General features: G+C 42.0%; 1 protein-coding gene across 1 annotated transcript in view; it reads left to right on the forward strand.

Annotated features, from left to right (window-relative positions):
• Positions 1-4,685: 4,685 nt before the first annotated feature.
• LOC132578176 (RNA-binding protein 33-like) overlaps positions 4,686-18,107 on the forward strand; it is a 108,366-nt gene continuing 94,944 nt past the window's right edge. The window contains exon 1 of the mRNA XM_060248049.1: positions 4,686-4,843. Within this exon, the coding sequence (XP_060104032.1) occupies positions 4,816-4,843 (28 nt within the window). The 5' untranslated portion in view covers positions 4,686-4,815. The remainder of the gene's footprint in view (positions 4,844-18,107) is intronic.

Consider the following 18,107-nt stretch of genomic DNA (forward strand, 5'->3'; position numbering starts at 1 on the left):
ATGAAGTCAATAATTGGTTATTCAAGATAGCAGTTCCAAAATTGTGTCTGTATTGGATGAGGCATCTCTATTGGCTCTCTTGTGCTATGGTGTGGAGTGTAAGGGGACGGGTTACCTAGCTTGTTTGTGGGGAGGAACAAATTAATTAAAATCCAGGTGTGAAGCTTAATATGGAGAGGGACTGATAAATAAGTCCAATGGCCTGGGAAATAATTGAAAGAGCCCAGGAGACCGCAGGTCTGAATCTAGCAGAGACCCAGTACAGCCAGGTCTCTCCTTCCCTTTGCCACTGCAGAATGAGCAGATACAGCACACACAGGTGCAGAATCCACAGAATGATGGAGAAATGCACAACATCAGAATTCAGTTTAAAAACCAGTGCAACACAAAAAGCATACGTACGCAAAGACAATGCAAAGGAAGAACATAAATTCTCACTATGATACAAACCAGAATACAAATTCTATTTGTAGGAAGTCCTTCTTTGTAGCTTTCAACCACCAGTGTATCCCTTTGTGGATCAAATATCTTATCACCCATTGGGTATTGAGCTTCTGTAGGGTCTGTCAAAGCTATGGTATTCCAAGTAGTGTGGTATGGCTGTGAGAATTGAATCATAAGGAAGGCCGAGCGCAGAAGAACAGATGCTTTCGAATTGTGGTGCTGGAGAAGACTCTTGAGAGTCCCTCAGACTGCAAAAAGATCAAATCAGTCAGTCCTAAGGGAAATCAACCCTGACTGTTCCCTGGAAGGTCAGATGCTGAAGCTGAAGCTCAAATACTTTGGCCGCCAAATGAGAAGGCAGCACTCACTGGATAAGACCCTGATGCTGGGAAAGACAGAAGGCAAAAGAAGAAGGGGACGGCAAAAGATGAGATGGCTGGACAGTGTTACTGATGTAACTAACATGAATTTGAGCACACTTTGGAGAATGGTGGAAGACAGGAGGGCCTGGCGTGACTTGGTTCATGGGGTCACAAAGAGTCTAACTCGACTATGCAACTGAACAAAAGGGACTGTGGAACCAGTATGCCTTCCTTTGTAGGTGATTCACTTCAAGTACTTTTAAAGATCACTGGTGGGGTCTGTTGCAGAAGAGTTCTGCTCTGGCCTATTCCAGCAGCTGGGCCCCAGTGGCTGCTGCTCCCAGGTTTTCCCAACACCTGGAACAGTTTTTCTCTCCCTCTCTTGGTTCAACCACTGCCACCACCTGGCCTTTGCAGGAATTGCCCTGGAGATCAATGGGCGATAGATGTTGCAGCCAGATCGCCCTCACATCCAGGAATTGCCCACTGAGAGAGCCAAGGCTATCTCTCCCTGTTGAGGCCTTGCTACCAATGTCTGGTTACCACAGGGACAACTTTCTGCCTTGTGCACCACTCTGAGGGAGTAGCCACTCGCCAACTGACGGCACTCCCCCCACAGCATTCCTTTTTTAAAATAGTGTGCCCGGAATGATGGAAGTCTAATCTACTACTGAGAATCGCTACTAACATTAAAAGTTATAAAGCATTTCTTAAACATATATGTCTACATGCACACTCTCAGAACAGCCACAGACTGAGCACAGAATTCCAAAGAAAAGGGTAAAATGCAACCCCTCTGTTGCTCCCTCTGTACATGTCCCAGTGGACCTTAGTACAAGGCAGGCTGTTTCGCTTAAAAGGTTACAGTTGTTCTATAGGGGCCTCTGCTCAGGTGTGCAGGCCAGCACATGGCAATGGCCACCTCCTACAGCCCTCAGGTAAGACTTCTGAATGCATTGATGGAATTGGCACAAAAGAGAGTTGTTTCCTCACTTCCAGGAGCTGTTATTCCACCCCCCCCACACACACAACCTTATGTCTACTTTTTTTCTTTTCTCATTTTAAAAACTTTTTTTAGTTGCTGGGTTATGAGTCCCCCCTTTTATCTGGGAAAACAAAAAAATGTAATCAACAGCAACATGCTGAAGGTCCTAGTTTCAATCCCAGAATTTTCAGTTAAAAGAATCCCAGGGCTGGGAAAGGCAAGATAGACCAATAGTCTGACTTATTATGAGCTTCATATGTTACATCATCACTGTTAATCTACTTCTGTGCTAATCACATTATCCAGGCAAAGCTTGTGTGTGTGTGAAACAGGCAGAGCTATGAAACATGCCGCAGTGACAAAGCAATTACCAAGAACAGGGCTCTGAATGCACCAACAGTAGCTCTCGTGGGAACTGGGAGGTACGACTGGGCTGAACCCAACCATTTCATTATTTTCTTCAAGAACTAACATTGGGATAAACCATCTGAGGTTATCAGTGCAGTCCCTTTGCAAATTTGTATTTATTTACTTCATTTGCAATCCACCATTCTTTCCAATGGGGGCTCAAAGTGTTTTGTATAATTTCGCTCTCCTGCATTTTATTATCCTCAACAACTGCCTTGTGAAGTAGGTACTGAGGCTGAGAGTGTGACGCACCCAAGGTCACCAGGCAAGCTTCCAGGACAGAGTGGGGATTCAAGCCTGGGTCTCCCAGATCTTATTCTGAAAATGTAATCACAATACCACATGGCCATTTATATGGACTTTTTTGGTGTAGGCTTGTGAAAAAGGTGACATGCTTGGTGACTGGGATAAACTTCATTTGCACAAAGAAAGATTCAGGTGGGGTTCTCTCCTGGGTGGCTCCTGTGCTGCTGAAGCTATTGCCGTGCTTGAAGCATTTATTATCCGTTCTCCCTTGTGTGATTGCTTGGATGAGAAGTGAGATTTCTTCCGCCAATGAAGCTTTTACCATATATCATACCAGGCATTTGTATGATTTCTCCCACATGTCTCCTTCCACAACAAGTTGTCAGTCTCACTGAACTTCTTTCTACCCTCAGTGCATTTATATGGAATCTCCTCTGTAGTGATAAAGGTTGGTGCTCTGGGAGCACATACAGCCAGGGCTGCGCGGACTGCACTGGTTGCCAGTTACATACCGGATTCATTACAAAGTGCTGGTTATTACCTTTAAAGCCCTATATGGCCGAGGACCTGCCTACCTGAGGGACCATCTTTCCCTGTATGAACCCCAGAGAGCACTGAGGTCAGCAGGGAAGAACCAACTGACCATCCCCGGGCCGAAGGAGGCAAAACTGCAGAGCACTCGTATGCAGGCCTTCTCTATCGTAGCTCCATGCCTATGGAACCAGCTCCCGGAAGAAGTGAGGGCCCTGCGGAACTTTGAACAGTTCCGCAGGGCCTGCAAGACCATCCTTTTTGGGATGGCCTTCACCGATTAAAATGACAGAGGGATTCGCCTAGGCGACTTTCACCATCATGCTGAAATAGCACCAGAATGTTAATTTTAGAAAATTTTAAATTAGATTGTTTAAATTAGCTACTGTTTTTAAATATTTATTGTATAATTTACTGTATTTGATGTTAGCCGCCCTGAGCCTGCCTTGGCGGGGAGGGCGGGATATAAATAAAATGTTGATTGATTGAAATTCATTCCACACTCAATGCATTTTTGGGTGGTTTTTTTATGTGCGTGGTTACACACATGCGTGTGCGCGCCTCGGGAAGTCACGACAACCTCTGGTGACTGACCCCTACTGGAGAGCATGGAAGATATTCAGAGAAGTGGCTGAATAAATATTGCCTCTGTCCTCCTGACTACCGGTATATCAAGGATCCCATCCAAGTACTTGCCAGAGTTGACCCTGCTTAGGTTCTCAGATCTGACAAGATCACGTTGCATGAGCTATCCAGGTTAGGGGGACGACACTCAATGCATTTTTATGGGTCTCCCCAAGATGGCACAGAGGGCTGGTGTGAAGTTCTTTCTCCACTCCGTGCATTTGTATGGTTTCTCCCTTGTGAGACTCCTTTCTTTGATGCACCGTTAGTTATCTGAAGCAACTGAACCTCTTTCCACACTTCAGACATTTCACTCAGAGCAAATTTTATGCAAATTGTTACTCCAGACTAATCAAATTAAAATCGATTGAGGCGGAAGTGACTGCATGGGATTGCACTGTCATTCGCCAAGCCCTCTCTGAATAAGTAGGAAAGGAAAACTAAAATAGAAAGAGGAGATAAGAAAGCCTTGCATGATTGCTAAGCAGTTCCCAAAACTGGCATCCCGTTTTTTTAAAAAATTATAATACCGTATTATTGTAAGAATAATAATGATAATAATATTTTAAAGTAGTGGGGACGACTTTTTATTGAGGCGACAAGTGCAGATAGAAAGAATTATGCGATTCATACGCCGAACATGCGACTTTGCGACGCCCAAGAATGCGCAAACCAGCCACGAAGATTCATCCTGCCGGAAGAGCGCAATCAACGCAGGAGACCAGAATTTCTTCTGCGCATGCTCCGCACCATCTCGCGTTTGAGATTTTAATCGCCAGCGTTCTCTCTCCGACCCTTATCCGAAAGGCGCATGCGTACCACACAGCCCAGACTTTTGTCAATAAGCCGAGGAAGGACGGCGTAGTAAAAAAAAAATATTGCTTGGCGCACGCGCAAACATCACGTTGCGTCACCACCCGACTCCCTCCCTCCCCCCCGCCCACTTTCGTCCTACTTCCAACTCTGCGCAGGCGCCCGCGAAGCGGCTCGTCGACCTGGTGCTGCGAGACAACCAATCAGAAGAGCCCTCCGCTATCCCAGCCTGCACCGCGGCGGGGGTAGTGAAGTGCCCCCCTCCCCGCTTTTTCCTTCAGCCACCGGCAGCCATGTTGTGCTAGTTTTGTGCTCGGCGGTGGCGCCAACCGAGAAATTTCCTCCACCGTCGCTCCAAGCGGGAGAGCTCGTCGCTGTGGGCCCTCGCAAGGCCCCGGCGCCATGGCAGCTGCTTTGGGAGGTGGCGCAGGTACGAGGCCGGTGGGGCGCGGCTAGAGGGCGGGCCGTGGAGAGAGGCGGCGGGTGGGCCGCATGAGAGGGAGGGGGCTCACCTGTGTGCGTGTGTGTGGGGGGGTCGCCTGGGGGCATGGCAGGTTGAAGCTCTTCAGGGGCGGCGGGGGAGGAGGAGGAGGAAGAAGAGGGTAGTGGCGCTTAGGAGAATCGGGAGGCGGGGGGTGGGGTGGAATGGAAATGGATGGTGGCTTGAAGACTCGAGGTTATCGGTCTTCTGGTTTGAGGGTTCTCTGTGCAAGAAAGGTGGGCAGTCTAGCCCGTAGCTACAGTGGGGCCCGGGGGGGGGGAAGCCCACTCAATTCAAACCCCCCTTCTGCCTGAATGGTCCCTCCATTGGAGGGCCTCCAATCTGCCCCCTTTGCTCAGCGCCGCTCGCTGCCACTCTGAACAAGTGCAGTAGTGCTACTGTAGGGGCTTCAGATCGTTATGGGGGTGGGGGAAGAAGCCTATTTGTAGCTGGTTCATCCTGGAAGGTTTACTGAGTTAGACAAATGCTGTCGCCTTACGTGGGAGGCAGAGAAAGTGTTTCAGGCCAAAACGGGTAGCCCCCTGCTCTCCCCGCCCCCCCCAAACAAAAAATTATGCTGCGGGCCCCGCCAAATATGAAATCCTGGCTACAGCCCTGAGTATAGGAGGCCTGGGCTCTCGTGACTGGCATCTGTGAGCTTCTCAGGCGCTGTTAGAGTTGCTGGCTGCGCAGATTGGATAATGCGTGGGGGTGGGGGAGAGAAGATTTCTTAGAAGCCTGCCTGTAGGTTTTGAGGGATTGGAAGGTCGAGTTGCGTATATCGGGGGCGCTGTCAAGGTAAGTTGTTTAGCTGCAGCATATCGGAAGAGGAGGATATCAGATGCAGAGTTGTTTACATGGGTTGGAAGCCAGATGAACGTCTAGAGAGATGGGAGTGTTGCCTTACAGCACCTTGAAGATGTAGATAGTTTGTAGCACTAAAGAGGCACCTTGTGAAATGAGCTGTGATTTGCAAACGCTTTGTTGAAGGTGCTGTAAGACTAGTGCTTATTATTGCAGCAGTAAACTAGCACAGTTGTCTCTCCAGAGAAAGGCAAATATGAGAGCGAGGCATCCAGCATGCTTTTTTCTATTTACAATAGATTGTTGCTTAAGAGAAGGCATAAATAAAAGCCAGTTTATTTATAAAGTGTGGCTGTTTCTTGTTTTCTTTCTGTCAGTATAAGAGGGGTTCAAGTCCCTAACACAGGGCTGTGGAAATTCTGATAGAAAATATGGTGGTGGTTTATTGTCTTCGTTTGTACCCTGCCCTTCTCTCCAAGGGGGATACTAATTAGAATTCATTGTTCTTCTCCATTTTTACCTTACAAAAGCCTTGTGAGGTAATGTTAGGCAGAGTGTGCATGACTGCCTCAAAGTCACCCAACAAGCATCCATGGCAGAGTGGGGATTCGAACCCTGGTCTCCCAGATATTAGTTCAGTAATACTTCCTCTTATTGGCTTAGTAGAAGTGTGAAATAAGACCTCTTTGGATTTATCATGTGCTTAGGATTCCAGAAGTTTCTTCTTGACAATTTTCTATATCTTGCAAGTGTTGCTGCTACCTTTGTTACTTTAGGTGATCTTCCTGTAAAAATTTTTAGTGCAGAAGGAGTGCTCAAAGCATCCTTCATTGATAAAGTTCTTCTTTCCACATTTGTCATGTGCACTTCATGAGTTTATTTTTTTCAAGCTGTAAATAAGATGCTTTATTTGAATATTTAATAATTTTATGGTACTTATTATAAGGGTATTATTTGAGTTTATCAGTTCCCTGCAATGAACTGTGGGCGTTGGTCAGCTGCCAGAAAGCTCCTGACTTAATTGGTTTATTGCAAGGCTTTCATAATCTTATTGACCTTGAAGTATGTTGATTTCTGGGTTTGGAATACACTGATGTGGTGCTCTCACACTGCATTGTTGGCTTGCTTTGCTGTAGCTCCCTCTCACTGCTCTGTCATCTGTTCCCAGTTCAGGGTGCTTCATTTAAAAATAAAATCCTGGATATTTCCTCTATAGCTGCTTGTGCCTTGCTGTGTTACTTGAAAGCCTGCCTTATAAAGGCTTGCCAGACTTTTCTGTGTGCCAGTCATTTGATACATGTTATCTAGGCCAAATCTAGTTTCATTAGTTTCAGTTAATAGTTCCCTGGAAAGCTTCTTTGGTATTAAGCAAACCAGGTAGTTGTAGAGATGAGACATCCTGGAAGCATTTGGGGGAAAACAATTTTTTGAGGATTCTCCCCCCCCCTCCCCCCAGTTTTTCCAGTAGAAAATTTTGGGGAGCACTGGGAAAAAGAACTTAGGTGAACTGTTTCTCTTTTGGAGTGAATAGTGGTGTGGATGTCTAATGAGTAAAATGCTTCCTAGGGCAAGGTTTTTTACACTCTAAAATGTATAGCATTGAAGAATTTTTCAGGTTTTCCAGTGGAAAAATGGAAGAATTGGGAGCACTAAAAGCTCATATTTTTTCCCTTTTGGAATAAATGAAATGTTTTTCTCAAATGTGTAGTGACAGGTCAAAAAGCAAAATGTATAAGATGGGAGAGTAAATTCTCATTGCTCAGATAACAAGCCACCACCTCTAACTAAACTTCAGCTGAGACACTGAGGGACAGAGTCTCCACCCCATCCAAAAGTAGGACATTTGTAAGTTGAGTTCCAAAAACAATTATTTTGATAGTTGTAGCCAGAATTGGCCAAGGTTTAGCCTGAAGCCCGGAATCCCAAATAAAACTACAGATTATGATTAATAAGGTTTAGTAAAAGAAATATGCAAGAGCAATGCAAAACAGGAAAGAAAATAATAAAGCTAAAATAACTATCCTAAGGTATGTAATTAAGCTTAAGTCCTCTGATCCAGATATTTCCTGGCCAGACTGAAGAGAAAGAGTAGGGATGGGCATGAACCTTGTCATGAGCATAATTTTGTGATGAACATCACTGATTCATGGTTTGTGAACTGGAAGTTCTGTGCCCATCTCTATCCATGACCCTCCCACATGGTATTGGTGAGGTTCTGTTGGGAAGTGAGAGAAATGGCTGAAATTGCTTGCATTTATTTTAGCTATCCCTTTTGCCCTCCCCCCCCCCCGCACTTCCAAACATTCCCTTTATATGGCTTTTGCAAGCAGATGTCATGCAGCAAGTTCACTTGGACTTCACTTGCATGCAGTGCCTGCTTGTAAAAGCCTTTTGAAGGGAACATTCCTTTAATGGTTTTTGCAAGCAGGTGCTGCATATAAATGAAATCCAGCCACTTGGAGTTCACTTGCAAAACTCATTTGCATATTAGGCCACACCCCCTGGTGCCAGTACAACCGGAACTGTGTTCCTGCTCAAAAAAAGCTCTGATTCCAGCCATTCTCAAGGCCCAACCTGCAGTCACAAGGGTGACCCAAAGGGGATCCAGGAGAAGCAAGAATGGTCTTACTTTAAGCCATACTTACTGCAACAGATCTAGTCTTTTTTTAGCTCATCGAAGAGGGGCCTTCAGTAACTTAACTAGGCCCAAAAGCCTGCATTCAAGTTTGCAAGGCCAAGACATGAGTGTTTTATCATTATTTTTAATTAATTTCAATTAGAAAAGAGAAAATAGCAATAATGATTGACTTTCACATTTTCCAACAAAGTTGCAACAAATAAGGGAACAATAGAATCAAGAATCAGATCCTTTAGCTAGCAAAGATTGTAAAGCTTAGATATAAACAATATGTAGCAATTTCAAACAGCAAACAAAGACATACAACTTGTAGGGATAAGTTGTGTAGAGCATTGTGATGAAAATGAAAATAATGACTTGATGTGTATGCAGCTAGGCCTTGTGGGAATACAAAAAGAAAAGGGGAGGGGAGAGAAAAAATCGAGAGGAAGAGCATCTAAAGATAAATCAGATTTAGATATATCTGTTTGTGGGGTTGAACATCGTTGGAGGATATGTATTTGAAGAATGGAAACCATTTTTGGGAAAAGTGCATTTGCTTGTGGTAACTTCTGACTGTTTTATGTGGTCTCATATCTTCTCTATTGTGAAGAAGTCCCATATTTTTGTGCACCATAATTCATGTGTGGGGGGTAAGATGAGATTTCCATTTTTATGTGACCAAAGTTTGTGCAGCAACTATAAGACTTGAAATCAAATCCTGCCTAATGCTCACTGTAGAGTTATCATGCCATATATTTAAAAAAGAGAATTTCTGGCAAAATTGAAATGTTGTAGCCAGTAACAAGACCAGTTTCTTGATATATAGTATGAAAAAATATATATAAAGCAATCTGCAGAATTAGATGACACAGTACTTTCAAGTATTGAGTCTAGTGGCATCTTTAAGGCCAACAACGTTTAATTCTGGGTATAAGCTGTTGTGTGTATGCTCACGTCTTCACAAAAGTTTTTACCTGAAATTAACCTTTGTTGGTTTTAAAGGTGCTGCTAGACTCAAACTTTGTTCAGTGTTACAAAGTTTAACTTGGTCTTCTCTGACTGTATGAGACTTTCTGTTCCTTTCTACAACATATCTTCATTTTTATTTGTTCTCCTCCTATCTCTGACGTGGAAAAATTAAGATACATATGTTAAGGTAGCATAAGATGCAGTTACTCAAGTATTGGGTGTGTTTGCAATTTTTAATAGAAAACTAAATTAGACTCTTACATTCCAAAGATGTGCAAAATAGTACAATTTTAATGCTAATTTAGTTACAAAATGGTACCTTCTGTATTAAATAAGTAAAAGGAGCTTAGGGTTTGATAGGGAAGTAAACATTGCATATATTCTTCCAAAAATACCAGCCCCTTTATGAAGACCCCCTCCCCAGCTTCAAAATTTTGAGAAACCTTACCTCTCTAGGTAGTTGAGAGGAGTCTTATGCTTGAGTTAATGGAAACCTGTGCTCTAGTGACTGATGCAGTGTAACCTAGATGCTTCTTTGCCATGATATTTGCTTTATTGAATACAGAGTTTTTACTTTGTATGTAAATTTAAATGGAAAATCCCTTTGACTGTCTTACCTCATACATGTTTATGAGGAGTTGATAAATGGTAGCAAAATGAAATGCCTCTTGTGACATCATTCCCCAGTTTGATGAGTTTAAGTAATGCCAAATACTTGTGGCGCTCCTTACGTTTGTGTTTGTTTTTACATTTTTCTTGTCTTCCTTGGTTTGCAAAGTTAAGTTGTTTTGACATAAAGCCTGTCCCCAAAGCCCCCAGCTTAGTGGGGCAAATCATATGGGCTTAATTTTGTTTTGCTGACAAGTCTAATTAAAAATAAAGCATTTGAAGGAGTTTGCTTTTTATTGTGTAGGAATTCTGAAGGACTTGGCAATTATGGAGCTGTTTCCACGTATACTACAACTATACTATATAAATATACTATAGCTGACCTGATCCTATTTGACGGATCAGGTGTGTTCTAAGACACATAACCACAACCACATACTTCTGCAGCTAGTATGTGCCCTCAGTCAGGCAACTTTCCCTTGGGTTACTTACCCATTATAGTATAATTTATATAGTATATAAAGTATAAATGCTTTAGCTTTAACATGTTGCTTCTGGTTTATTCTTTACCAAAGTAGAATGTATTGATTAAGGTTGAGCAATGCATTTAAGATGCACAGAGGCACCATGAGTATAGTTGAGTTCTTAGAAAAAAGGAACATGGACAGTTTTCTCTGTCTTTCTGTTGTGAACTTGGAAGATTAAACTTAATTTGTGTCTTTAGTTCTGTAATTATGCAGCGGAGGCTGTCATTTGAAAATAATGACTTGCACCTTATCATTGATGAAGGTTGGTAATAACCGCTCTGGACAACTACTCGCTTCCATTGCAGATGCTCTCCAGATTCCAATTTTGGGGGACTTGGTGGTCTGCGAGGGGAGTAAAGAAACTCCCATCCGGTAACCTTCAGGTTTGTTGGATAGAATGCCATCTGAAAGGAAAAGAAAGTCAAACTGAAATTGTGGTGAACATTGTATTTTAGGGAGAGAAAGTCTCATACAATAAAAATAGCAGCATATTTGGATATTGAATTTAAATTTTTAGGTTGGCGAACACTGAACAATAGTGCATTATAATCATACCCATTATGGAATATTAATTGGGGACAAAATTAATTGCATTTAAACAATGAACCTGGGCATACTTATTTTGGATACATATGTGTTCCCTTGAAGTCAACCCAGAGGCTTCAGTTGATATGGAATGGTGCAGTTCAGCGACCATCAGGAGCCAAGTGGAGCATGCCTATTATACCTATTCTGCAGTTGCTCCATCGTTACAATCCATTGGCTATCACATACAAAGCCCCTCATGACCTTGGGCCCTCACATCTGCATGACTACTACTTCTATTCCCTACAATGACAGCACCGTTCAACTGAGTAGGGCCTGCAGGTGGGCAAGATCAGCAGCTTGTTTGTACACATGCATTCTGTTGTGGCTTCCACCTTATGGAATGGTCTGTCTGCGACAGTTCCTGTTCTACTGGCATTCTGCAAACTGTGTAAAATGAGTGTCGAACTTATTTTGTTGTGAAGGCCGGATCTGACATAAATAAGACCTTGTCAGGCTGGGTCATGTGTGTCATAAAATGGAATGCCAGGTAGCGAAGACATAAACTTTATAAAGGACATAAACACAAAGATTTTTTTTTAAAAGCTTTAAACATGCTTAAAAGATTAGCACTCTTGCAATATTTTATTTAACTGTCTGTGATAACTAAAGGAAGCAAGAGAGGGAGAAGGAAGCAGACAAACTGATAGGAGCCCTCCGGGGGCCTGATTTGGCTCTCGGGCTGTGTGTTTGACACCCATGTTGTAAAACAATTGTTCAATCGGACTTTTTAAAATAAGGACAGCAGGGCTATATTATAATAGTTCAGGAACATGCTTTAATAAAAGGAATGGGGCAGTGGGCCATACTGCTTTGTATATATATTATCTGCTTGTTGAATTATCTTGCTCTCACTACATGGTTTTCCGCCGATGTAATTCCACTTTTTGGTATTCTTATGTCTAATATCCTTTGTTTCAAATTTCGGTATTCTTTGTTCTGCTAACCTGTTTATCAAATACCTTATTTTGTTGATTTCTCTGATCTAGATTTTGTAATCCATCTTGAATGTCAATAAAAAAGGTAGAGTATAAAAAATGTAAATAAATATTTATATCCTGCTATAGTCCCCAATGGGGGCCCAGAATGGCATACAATATGTTTTCTCTTCCTCTGTCTTATCTCCATAACAACTGCCCTGTAAGGTGGGTTAGTATGAGGGAGTGCCTGAGTCAAGGTCATCCAGCAAGTTTCTATGGCAGTGTGTGTGCATTATTTTATTTATTTATTTTTGATTTTTAGCCTGCCCTTCCCATAGGAGGCTCAGGGCTGGTTACATCATAAAAAAGACAATCAACAGTTAAAACCAATTAAAATATATAAGATCTAAAATTACCGAGTAAACAGTGGAGACTAAAGTGACATATTTAATATGCAGGAGTTGTCATTACATAATGCTGCAGCTTGGCTTACATTCAGAAAAAAACGTCATATACATATTTTGAAAAGGCATTTCACTCATTCCAAAAGAGAAAATAGTTCACAGGAGTTGGTTTTTTCCCCAAAGTGCCCCCCCCCCATTTCTATCTTGGAAAAACTGAAAGTTATGGGGGGCGGTTCTGAATTTTTCTAGCCTCAGTGCCTTTGACCATCACTGCATATGTGTACTGAATATGTGTATGTTTGGGCACTTCCTGCTAACTGAGCAGGTGCAAATAGTCTAAAAGAATCAAGCCCTTACAAATAGGCTCTGGCAGAAAGGTGGCTAGCCCCTTCCCTTAATGAATGTTCATTTAATGATGCATTGTTTTCTCTAATGCATTGAAATCTCTGCTTACCTGGGAAGGAGGAAAGAGGGGTGGCATATGCTGAATAGATCTTCATTGGTAGGTGCCACACATTCCTCAGCAGTGAGGGTAAGCGACTGTCAAAGAATTCCCATCTCAGCCAGCACAGTGTTTACCACACCGTGAACGGAGGTGTCGAACCTTTTGGTTACAAGGGATGGATCTGACATAAATGCCACTTTGCTGAGCTGGGCCATGTGCGTCATAAAATGTAACATGAAGTACCAGAAATAAACTTTATAAAATGATTTCTGATGCCAAATGACAGTAGCCAACTTGATTGGATTAGGAGTGATATGCAGAGGTGGTAAGTAGATGTGGAGATACCAGCATTGGTAATGAGACAGGAAACCGAGGTCTCAATTCCATCCAGGAGGATTCATTCCGGGGGGATGCAAAGGATAAATGGACGTAAGTCTGACATTAGCAACCACAACATTTAGTAGCAGTGCTCTTACAAAGGAATTTCAAATGAAGATTAGAAAGAGACTGCTGAATTTAAATTGATATTGAATCTCAAGACAATGCATCCTCCTCACCAATGTGTGCTGTTATCATTTGGCATCTGAAATCACGCCACTCGCCAAGATATAAGGACCAATCAGAGTGTTCTGATTCCTAATCAGGGTCTTTTTGAAAGAAAATAAGATCCATGGGACTTAACGCTGCCATGGGACTCAAAATTTGCACTCTCTCTCCCCCCTCCCTGCCTCCTGCCCTCTCCTCCCTCTCTTTCTCCCCAAAAGAGGAGCAGCAGCCCCGGAGAATGAAGCAGAAGGGGTGTGGGTGTGTGTGAAAGAGGCTTGTCTTTGTATCTCTCCTGTACAAAGCAGGAAGCAGCCACCAAGGGAACTGTGTTTGTAAGGGCAGGGGAGGGAGGCAAGAGGCAGGAAGCAAAGCCACTGAGGGAGCTGGAGGGAAAAGAAGCTACAGTGCAGCTGCTGCTGCAGCCTTAGAAAAGGAAGCAGGAGAGGGAAGTTGCTTGTGGGACTGATCTGAGCCCTGCGGGGGCCAAATCCATCCTGCGGGCCATATGTTTCACACCCCTGCCTTAGAGAAAGAGGCGCATGAGCAGAGGTTGGGCCAAAAATATATTTACTGTTTTATAATATTTGTATGCTGCTCTTCAATTGGTTAGTCTTTATCACATACTGTAGAGAAGGTCTGATGCAAATTCTCTAGGTTATCTGCCAGGCCTCAAAGTATCAGACACCCAAAATACTAATTCTAGCATTTAGACTTTTTGAAACATCTCCTTTACTCTGAAGGGCTGGTTCCTAGGAAATTAAATTGTTTCCAGGCCTCCTGCCTAAGATCCTGCTAGACTCTGGTTTTTAAATGGATTTGAGTACTTCATGATTTATTTGCAGTTACATTGCCCGGGGTTGTCTCAAATGAGCTTTTCAGTAATATCAGGTCAGATACTGACAGTAGCTTTAATTTTAACACCTCTGCAGGTAGATGATGAAAGGTTTCAGAGACCAGGAGTCACAGAAAGCGCAGTTGCTGAATTGCTGTAATCAGAACTGCTTTGCAAACAATTGCTCAGTGTTCATCCAACTATAGTTTGCTTGTTCATGAAGCTGCTGCTCCCTCCTAGTAATACTAAATTTCTGGAAATTCTGAAGCCATGGAGGGAAATCTTGTGTGTGTTTTTTTTAAACCAGTCTTTAAGGAAAAATGGAATTTAAGGAAAATTTAAATGTGCGTTGTACTTATCAAACCTAAACTAATTTTACTGTTGTAGCATAAAGCACATCATTTTTAATTTGGATAGCAAGAAGAGCTATAGGCCTCTGTTCTCTTGTGCTTTGTTAACACATGCATCTTAGTTTTTGCCATCTTAGAGGAAGAAAACACATCAGAAGTTGAAAATAGAAAATCATACTTTGGTTTTCTATATAGTTATGTGGAACAACATATAGTCACAGCAGGACTAGAAACATGTTTAGATGTAAAGTTCAGTGTTTTAAATGTTGAATTTTTGAATATATTATTGGAAACAGTTTAGCGAATTCATTGGAAATGAAAATCCCATTTAAGTAAATGTATTCTTGAAAACGTGCCATATATGTCCACAGTGGTCATAGGAATTAGCATTAACTAATGCTCTATCTTGTTTTGCATATACATCTTTATGTTATACATTTTAAATAGCCTTGTTTGAAATGGATTTTTATATTATGTCTTTAACTTTGTTAAGCATTTTTTGTTTGTATTTTAAATGCTTTTTAATGTTCACTGCATTGGGGACCTAGAACTGGGTGGAATGGTGGCATAGAAATAAATGTTTTAAATAAATAATTTTGCTCATTGCAAAGGAGAAAATTGTTCATTGGATTTTTTTTTGCAGTGCTTTCCACCACCACCCCCCCCCCAAAAAAAATAAAGCCCAGAGAAGCTGTTTCTGAATTTTTCTGCCTCCAGTTATCTTTTATGCCTTTACATCTCTTTCCCACATGACTATTTCTCTTGGAATTGGCAGGTAGAACAAACGGTGTGTAACTTTCATAGCATTCCCTTGTCTTGGTATAAGATAGCATTATCAAAGCTGTATTTGTAGCTTTCTGCTATCTTACGATAAAGAAAATTTCAACAACTTTAGGCACTACAAAGTCTTGCTTCCTTTTTGCTAAGTTTCTCATGTAATGCTGAAAATAGCAGTTATTTGAAGAAGAAAATAACATGCTGTATTTACATTCTACAGCTGAGGATCCCTCCTTTATCAGTGTTAATGTCAAAGTATAGGAACAGGAAGTACTGCTTCTTTTAGAAGCACTGTGTGGTACTAAGTTTATCATTGTTGTCCATGGAAATTGGCCAGTGAGTAACTGCAATTTACCAATGAATCTATCACCTGCTGGCTGTTGGCATTCTTGTAACTAGTACTGGGCTAGATCATGATCTGATCCAGCTGGACACTTGCTTTTAAGAGAAATTGTATAGCATTTTCATAGAGAAGGTAGAGAAAGAAGTACTTCTCTCTCTTTCTCACAATACGAGAACTCATGGACATTCAATGAAATTGCTGAACAGTCAAGTTAGAACTGATAAAAGGAAGTACTTCTTCACCCAAAGGGTGATTAACACATGGAATACACTGCCACAGGAAATGGTGGCGGCTGCAAGCATAGATAGCTTCAAGAGGGAATTGGATAAACATATGGAGCAGAGGTCTATCACAGTTTATTGTTGGAACTCTCTGTCTGGGGCAATGATGTTTTGTATTCTTGGTGCTTTGTGGGGGAGGCACAGTGGGAGGGCTTCTAGTGTCCTGGCCCCACTGATGGACCTCCTGATGGCACCTGGTCTTTTTTTTTTTGGCCACTGTGTGAAACAGTGTTGGACTGGATTGGCCATTGACCTGATCCAACATGGCTTCTCATATTATTAAAATATGTGACCTGATGAATTTTATATTATCCTCTTTTTCAGACTGTTCTAATAAAATTCCATTTATGGAGACAAGATTTTGCATCTCATTATGCTTAACATGAGCTCATTAAGTCTGTTAATTCTTCTGTACTGTTGCAATCTCCCTGACATGGATGGCCCAGGCTATCCTGATCTTGTCATATCTCAGAAGCTAAGCAGGGTCAGCAGTGGTTGGTGTTTGGATGGGAGACCACCAAGGAAGTCCAGAATCGCTGTGCAGGGGAAGGTACTGGCAAACCTCCTCTGTTAGTCTCTTGCCTTGAAAATCCTGAGAACAGCAAGAGCCAGCATTCTGAAGTGGTTAAGAGCAGCAGACTTTAATCTGGAGAACTGGGTATAATTCCCCACTCCTCCACATGAAGCCTGCTGGGTTACCTTGGGCCACTCAGTTTCTCTCAGCCCCACCTACTTCATTCACGAGGTGCCTGTTGTGGGGAGAGGAAGGGAAGGAGACTGTAAGCTGCTTTGAGACTCCTTAAGGTAGAGAAAAGAGAGGTGTCAAAACCAACTTTTCTTTTTCTTCCTATGGGGTTGCTATAAGTCAGCTGTGACATGATGGTGCTTTACATACACTGTTCAAATCAGTCTTTTAAATGGCTTTTAAATGTTATTGTATGTAGGTGTTGATGACTCTCTGTCAGTCTTGTCTGATATGTGATTGTGACAAAAAGAAGGAAAAGCATGTACTCAAGATTGGAATAGGCTATACTGTTGCCTTGTGTTACCATGTGCATGGGTAACTCATACCAAAGTACAATGTGGATGGAAAGCGTGGAACTGTAAGGGAAAGAAAACTCTGGCAGTAGCAAACTATATGCTGTGGCCGTTGGGGAGCAACTGGGCATCCGTGATGATTCCTAGATCCAGTACAAATGAAAAATTCTCTCCACAAGGAACATTTTCCACTCTACTTTTTAATAATGATTTGTGTTACATTGATACATGTGAGTTCCTTTGTGGGCCAGCTTAACCCTGAAAAGCAGGGTTAAAATAAAAATAAATGACCTTCCACCACTAGTTCCATCAAGAACAAATTCAAGCTCATTGGATGCTCAAGAAAATTCAGTTTGTACAGGCTAATTTCTAACTTCTGTTAAAGGGAGAATCCTAGGCAGCTAACCAGTAATTCCCATGTATACCAATATATGAAATTTTTTAATACTATCGAGTCATTGGCCCTTACTTTCTACCCTTCAACCAGACTTCCATTCTCTGAAAGCTGCAGAACAGCACCAGCCATCTCATTAAGTGGTTCACTATAATAAACATACCTTCTGTAGACTGAATATATAATGCCTTGGACATATATGTTGTCCAAATATATGTAGATGCTGTTGTGATTCATAAAATATAGATTCAATTAAAAGTATTGCTGAATTTGTAGGATGTTTTTTGACGTTTGAAGTACACATACTGGACAAGGTTGGGAACCACTGTTACGGCATAGCAACCAAAGTAATTTAAGACAGAAAATATTTAAAATATTGTATATGTTTACAGTATAAGAGCTGGAAACATTTTCTCAGATTTTTCATCTGCAAAAAAGAAGCAACAGTTCTTCCCCCAGTTTCTTTTATTTTTTCTGTGGTTCTCACATATCTAAAGTAGATTATGCACAGTACTTATTTATATTTTACTTTTCTCCCTGCTGGAGACCTGAAGCAGCCTCCAACATTGTACTTCCTTCCTCTGTTTTATCCTTACGATTGCAACCCTGTATAGGGGGCTGGCTGAGAGAGTGACACCCCCAAGTCATCCAGTGAGCTTTCATAGCAGAGGGGTATTTGAGCCCACCAGGTCCTAGTCTGACACGGTAACTACTACATCATGCTTCGCTCAATATATAGCTGAAGTTATTTCCTTCCTGTGATTTACAG

The sequence above is a fragment of the Heteronotia binoei genome, chromosome 10, assembly GCF_032191835.1.
Source record: "Heteronotia binoei isolate CCM8104 ecotype False Entrance Well chromosome 10, APGP_CSIRO_Hbin_v1, whole genome shotgun sequence".
NCBI lineage: Eukaryota > Metazoa > Chordata > Lepidosauria > Squamata > Gekkonidae > Heteronotia > Heteronotia binoei.